Source organism: Rattus norvegicus, chromosome 5 (genome assembly GCF_036323735.1).
Source record: "Rattus norvegicus strain BN/NHsdMcwi chromosome 5, GRCr8, whole genome shotgun sequence".
In the NCBI taxonomy this organism is placed as follows: Eukaryota; Metazoa; Chordata; class Mammalia; order Rodentia; family Muridae; genus Rattus; species Rattus norvegicus.
In genome coordinates this window covers 136,710,894-136,717,628 of record NC_086023.1, presented here as the reverse complement: position 1 = coordinate 136,717,628, position 6,735 = coordinate 136,710,894, and the positions used below count along the sequence as shown (strand labels likewise).

The 6,735-nt window shown below is 52.3% G+C and overlaps 1 protein-coding gene across 1 annotated transcript; it reads left to right on the top strand.

The window, feature by feature from the left end:
• Nucleotides 1–800: 800 nt before the first annotated feature.
• Dph2 (diphthamide biosynthesis 2) lies at nt 801–3,761 on the top strand. The gene is made up of 6 exons (NM_001015007.1): nt 801–1,035; nt 1,300–1,412; nt 1,605–1,828; nt 2,003–2,686; nt 2,772–2,948; nt 3,032–3,761. The coding sequence occupies exons 1-6, from the start codon at nt 889–891 to the stop codon at nt 3,154–3,156; spliced, it is 1,470 nt and encodes a 489-aa protein (NP_001015007.1). The 5' UTR covers nt 801–888; the 3' UTR covers nt 3,157–3,761.
• The last annotated feature ends 2,974 nt before the right edge of the window (nt 3,762–6,735 follow it).

Sequence of the window (6,735 nt, the reverse complement as noted above, 5' to 3'; positions counted from 1 at the left end):
GGTTCAATCCAAAGGAGGTGGGGAGAGAGAATAAATGTGGGCTCTAAAGCCCAGTTTCTGAAACCAGCAGACATGGTTTTGTTTCCTTATCTAGATGGGATAATTCTTGCTCCTAATGTCATACCTGGTGAACTTAGCAAAGGCTCAGTGAGTGTTTGACAGACTGTGAGGGCAACAAAGACTATTCTGTAAAGTTAGTTGTGGGACAATCCTCTAGCAGACAAGGTAAAGGGCATAGAGACATTGCCTGGCAGTAAGTACCTACCTATAAATATTCAAACCCAAACAGTGGGCACTGAGTTGGAAATGATGCAGTACTGGGAGATCCAGCTTCGGTTACACAGCAAGATCCTGTCTCAAATTATGGGGGCTGTGAAATTGCTTGGTGGACTAGGGAACTTGCAGCCAACCCTGAAGACCTGAGTTGTATGTTCAAGGACCCCTGCTCTCACTGTATGCACATAATTATGCACGCGCGTGTACACACACACACACACACACACACACACACACACACACACACACGTTTAAATGTGACTAGCAGATAGGGACCTGCTCACACTGAATTAGTGACTTAGAAGTGATGTCCCAGAGGGCACCAGCAGCAGGTACCCGGGAGGGAGCTCTAGCCAGTGGAACCACAACACCCACAAGGCTTTGCGGCACTTCCTATTGGTCCCGAGTGCGAGGCTGGTGATTGGTTCTCTATGGGTAGTCCTTGAACCCGGAAGCAGTCTCGGTCCTTGTGTAGTGGAGAACCGGGAATTTGGAAGCGTACCTTGTGGATCCTAGGACCCGTGGACACGTTGGTCCCGATCCACAAAGCTGCTGTGACCTCGAGGACTTTGGAGGGCACAGCTGCGTCTCGCCCCATCCAAGCTGCGCCCCATGGAGTCTACCTTCAGCAGTCCCGCGGAGGCGGCCCTGCAACGGGAGGCGGGCGTTCCAGGACAGTTCACCCCTCCTGAAGACCTGGACCGAGTGTACGAGCTGGAGCGAGTCACGAGATTTATCTGCGATTTAGGATGTCAGCGGGTGAGGACTGACTTAGAGAAGGGGGTCGGGGGATGGTGGCGGGCTCGCCTCTGGGCATGGGTTGCGGAGATTGGGGTTTTGAGTGCTATGTGGGAATTGGTGGGTTGAGAAAATCGGAGTCCGCCCGCGTCGCATGGGTCACCCACAACTCTGTGGGGCTGACTGTCCCTTTGGAAGTAGGAGCTTGGAAAATTTAGTGCTTCTTTTGCAGAGGTTCTTGATGGAGGAATGAGGTCGTCGCTAACTTTTGGCTTGTATTTACAGGTGGCCTTGCAGTTCCCGGACCAATTACTAGGAGATGCTGGAGCGGTGGCTGCCCGGCTGGAGGAAGTCACGGGATCTAAGATGTTCATTTTAGGGGACACAGCTTATGGCAGGTATGGGGTTTCCCTGCTCACAGTGTCTGCCTCCAGTGTCTGTTTGCAATAATGAGAAGCTCCCGATGCCAGCTTCCCTCACTGACAGTGAATTCCTAGCTTGGTGCCATTTTCTCCACTGGCCACATTTCCCATTGATGACAACTTTCTCCAGGTAGGGAGCATCTCTCACCAATGCTCTCTCCCCTGCAGCTGCTGTGTGGATGTGCTGGGCGCTGAGCAGGCTGGAGCTCAAGCCCTTGTACACTTTGGTCCTGCCTGCTTGAGCCCCCCAGCCTCCCTGCTGCCCATCACCTTTGTCCTTGGTCGGCGTCCTGTTGCTTTAGAACTCTGTGCAAAGGCCTTTGAAGCCCAGAACCCAGATCCCACAGCACTGGTAGTACTGCTGAGTGAGCCAGCCTGTGCCCACGCCCTCGGTGAGAAATTATACCTGTGAGGGAGGGAGGGGTGGGTGGGTCCATGATTGCATGCCTTAATTTCCACTATTTAAGGTAAGCCTCGGTTGGCCTAGTTTGTGGTCACATTCAGGCACCTGGGGATGAGGCATCTCTTACTTTGCCAGACTTCAACTCTGATGCCACCTTTTCCAGAGCCTTTGGCCACTCTCCTGCGTCCAAAGTACCAAGATCTGCTCATCTCCAGCCCAGCTCTGCCCTTGCCAGTGGGGTCCCTGAGCTCACAGCCCGAGTCACTGGAACGTTTTGGGAGACGCTTCCCCCTGAACCCAGGGAGAAGTCTGGAAGAATATGGCGCCTTCTATGTGGGGGCTTCTCAAGCAAGCTCTGACCCCAACCTTGATCCGGATCTGAGCAGATTGCTCTTGGGGTGGACACCAGGACGGCCCTTCTTCTCCTGTTGTCCAGACACAGGACAGACACAAGACCAGGGTGCCAAGGCTGGGAGACTAAGAGCACGAAGACTGTATCTTGTAGAGAGGGCCAGAGATGCCCGTGTGGTAGGGCTGCTGGTGGGCACATTAGGTGTGGCTCAACACCTGGAGGCGCTGGCACACTTGCGGAAACTGACCGAAGCTGCTGGGAAACGTAGCTATGTGTTAGCCCTGGGGAAGCCCACACCTGCCAAGCTTGCCAACTTCCCCGAGATGGATGTCTTTGTGCTGTTAGCATGTCCTCTGGGAGCACTAACCCTCCAGCCTTCGGGTGGCTTCTTCCGGCCTATATTGACACCATGTGAGTTGGAGGCCGCCTGCAACCCTGCCTGGCCCCCTCCAGGCCTGGCTCCCCACCTCACCCATTATGCAGAGCTGTTGCCTGGTGAGTGGCGGGGCTACATCTTGGCTTGAAGGTTGGGGCTTGGAACTGAGAAACTAGGATCATTTTCTTTCTCCTTCCATTTCAGGCTCTCCCTTCCATGTGCCACTCCCACCACCTGAGTCAGAGTTATGGGACACCCCAGATGTGTCGCTCATTTCTGGGGAGCTCCGACCGCCACCTCCTTGGAAGTCGTCAGATGACACTAAGTGTTCTGCCCTAACTCCAAGGCCCCAGCTGGAGCTGGCCGAGAGCAGCCCTGCGGGTAAGCAAGCATTCAAGTACCTGCCCCCTGGTAGATTCTTGTCCAGGTCCAGCCCACACAGCTTGTTCTCTTTTCCTCTGTAGCTTCATTCCTTAGTTCCCGGAGCTGGCAGGGGCTGGAGCCCCGCTTGGGCCAGACACCAGTGAAAGAAGCTGTCCAAGGGAGACGAGGTATTGCCATTGCCTATGAAGATGAGGGAAGCAGCTGATCACCGTGTGTGGCCAGAGTCGCAGAGTGATGAGTCAGCTGGTGCTTGTTCTCCCTAAACCAGCTTCTCTTCTCACTGGGATACTTGATGCCTAGACAGAGGGAGTGTAGGTAGCTTCTCCCTGAGGAGCTGTCTAGCCTGTGCTGGTGCTGACTCAGCACATCAGTGCAGTAAATGCCTGTACGACTGGTGGGCGGGGAGGGGGCTCAGGAAGGGGTCCCAGGGCCCTCCTGGACCCAACTGTCAGCAGTCCAGGACTGTGGCTGTCCCAGTTCCTGGTATACAGGAGTAGTTCTGCCCTTGGTCAGGGGCAGGAGTGGATGATCCAGACCATGGTTCTTCTACCTCAGCACTGTTAACAGTTCGGGTAGAATAATTCTTTATTTCAGAGGCTATTCTGTATAGAGAAGGATGTTTAGGTTCAGCTGACAGAAGCACCTCCCTTCCTCCCTCCCCGTCCCCCCAGCTAGATAACGCAGATTATCTAGATGTTGGCAGATGTCATGTAACTGCTCCTGATTGAGAACCACTGGTCTAGACCTGCACTGTCCAAGACAGTATTCATTGGACACATGGCCTTTACCATTAAAGTGAATGAAAAACTGTTCCTAGGTTACACTAATCACACTTCGAGCACTCATGTGGCTGGCTGCTTGTGGGACTTTAGAGGACAGTGCCTCCATGGCACAAAGTTCTATGAGACAGTGCTGGGCGACACTGACTCAGACTTGTTTCTTGGGGACATCAAAGAAACTGAAATAAACTGAATACTTTTTCTCCTCTTTGTCTTTATTCACAAAACAAAGCTCGGTTCTACACAGTTCCTGTGGATGGATGTGTGAGTTACATATAACCAGATTACTGTCCTCAGAATGTGCTTGGAAGGAAATAGTGACCCCCAGAAGTATAATTGTGTGTGAAGGGAGCACAAGGGGCAGTTGGGTCTCATAGCAGGCTCCTGAAGGGAACTTGAGGCATCCCAAACAGGAGAGTCCTAAGCTAGATCTTGTGGAGAAAAAAATATTAGAATAAATGGAGTGAAAAGAACATTTAGGCCTGGGCTAGAGGGATGGCTCAGTGGTTAAGAGCACTGACTGTTCTTCCAGAGGTCCTGAGTTCAAGTCCCAGCAACCACATGGTGGCTCACAACCATCTGTAATGAGATCTGGTGCCCTCTTCTGGTGTGTCTGAAGGCAGCTACAGTGTACTCATATATGATAAATAAATCTTAAAAAAAAAAAAAAAAAAAAAAAAAAAGCAGGGCCGGAGAGATGGCTCAGCGGTTAAGAGCACCTGACTACTCTTCCAGAGGTCATGAGTTCAATTCCCAGCAACCACATGGTGGCTCACAACCATCTGTAAAGAGATGTGATGCCCTCTTCTGGTGTATCTGAAGACAGCTACAGTGTACTTATATATAATAAATGAATAAATCTAAAAAAAAAAAAAAAGCAAAAAAAAAAAATTGGGCCTAAACAAAGACTTCAGTCAACATGGTGGATGCTTCCACCAAAGTGGAATTGTTTGGGGCTGGAAGTGTATCTTGGTAGAGTGCTTGCTCTTGATAGAGTGTTGGTCCTAGGGTTTAATTCCCTGTGTGTGTGTGTGTGTGTGTGTGTGTGTGTGTGTGTGTGTGTGTGTGTGTTTATTGGATCCCAGAAGAAAACAAGATTTACTTAATGTCCACATTAGCCAAAGAATCATATTGGCACTATCCAGATCATGTAGTGCTCAGCCTAATAGCAGAGGAGGCAGAACTGTAAACTGACATGGGAACTGGGTTAAAACCAGCATCCATCATGTATTCTGTGTGCATGTTATGAGGACCCATCTGTATGCCAGATACTAGAAACAGAAGTGAGCACAACAGAAACCACCGTGCTTCCTCCTGAAGAGAGCAGGCAGAAACAAAACAATGTACTATATAAATCAAGTGGTGATAAGAACCCTGGGAAAGTAATTTATCAAGTAGTGATAAGAATTATGGGAAAACACAAATCTGGGAAACAAAAGGGATTGTTTAAAGGAGATTGGGGTCGGAATATTAACCAGAATGGGTAAGAGAGTGGGGCAAGTGCAAGGGAGGACTATAGCTGGTGAGGAATGGCTAGGAGCGGAGTCTATTAGGGGCCTAGCTTAGCTGTTTAGTGCTTGCCATGTATACTTTAGAATCCTAAGGATCTCTCTTCTGTCCGAGTGACATAGGATCCACAGGGGATTTGAAGAGGAGAATGACATAGCCTCATAAGACCACCTAGACACCATGGGCATTCACAGCTGGCACTCCACCTTACCTCTGGGTTAGGAATTTAGAATGACCTCCGATGACCGGCAGGCATTAGCTAGGCAGTGCGAAGACCACAAAATCCTGCTTCAAGCAGAGGAACTAGGTAGGACTAGAACAGACTGGAAAGATCTGCAGTGATTGGAGAATAAGCTGGAAGTCCAGTGGGAAGTTACGGAACGGGTAGCGCAGGTGGAGAGCCAGTACCTGTCGAGGAGGACGCCCGAAGAGACTACAACCACCACAGTGCTCCACGGCATGACGTCTACCAGGGCCCGGCCTCAGGCAGCCAGCCACTGTGCGCGGGAGTCACGTGGAACCGGCGCATCACATGCGCCGGTCAGGTGGCGCTGCGGGGCGGGTCGACAGACTGCGGGGCGGACGGTGGACGCGGTTTTAGCTCAGGTTCCACCGATCCGACCCCTGCCGTCGCTGCTGCCATGACGGGGCTGGAGTTGCTCTACCTCGGGATTTTTGTGGCCTTCTGGGCCTGCATGATCGTCGTGGGTGAGCAGGGCCCAGGCCGGCCAAGGTGGCCTGCTGGTTGGGGCGGGGGGCAGGTGGCAGCCGGAGCCGGCCCAGTGCAGTGCCTTCCCGCGACAGAGAAGGCCGGCCCTGAGCTGCGAGAGCCACACTGGCCCTTCCGGAGTCGCGACACCAGGTTCCTGGCCTCCTCTCGTCTGCGAGCCGCATATTTGGGCGCCCCGCTTCCTCTTTTTCCTCCTTGCCCTCCCCCCCCATTCACAGCTTGTTGGGTAAACAGCAATTCGGCCGGCAGGATCTGGCGCGGCCTGGACGCAGCGCCCGTTCCCTCCAGCCCGTGAAGGGGCTTGTCATTAAGACAGGTTACCTAGGGAGTGGCCCAAAAAAAAAAAAAAAAAAAAATGGAGGCCTGGGTGGAGGTGCCGTTTCGCTCCGGGACTCTTCGCTTGTCTAATTAGATGTAGGTGGCTGACAGTTTGACAGTTGGGGACTGTGTCTCGAAAGAGCAGCCCTTTAACTCCTTTTCTCATTGCTGCAGGAATCTGCTACACCATCTTTGACCTGGGCTTTCGCTTTGATGTGGCATGGTAAGGGAGGGCATGGAGAAGATTCTCCTAGGAGCCCTTCCTCTCAGCTGTACTCTGACCCCCCAGCCCAGCTCTTCAGACACACGGACCTTTGGGAAATGTGGAATCTAGAGATGCGATGTCTGGGACTGGTGGGCCAGAGCTGGGTGGGAGCTGAGTTGCCCGTTCTTGACCACAGCTGAATCGTTTTCTTCCCTGTTTCCACCCCAGGTTCCTGACGGAAAC

Coding starts and splice junctions, on each gene's coding strand:
- Dph2 (NM_001015007.1), top strand. CDS start 889: ATGGAGTCTACCTTCAGCAGTCCCGCGGAGGCGGCCCTGCAACGGGAG. Junction 1,413..1,604: donor GGGGACACAGCTTATGGCAG/GTATGGGGTTTC, acceptor TCTCCCCTGCAG/CTGCTGTGTGGATGTGCTGG. Junction 2,687..2,771: donor TTATGCAGAGCTGTTGCCTG/GTGAGTGGCGGG, acceptor CTTCCATTTCAG/GCTCTCCCTTCCATGTGCCA.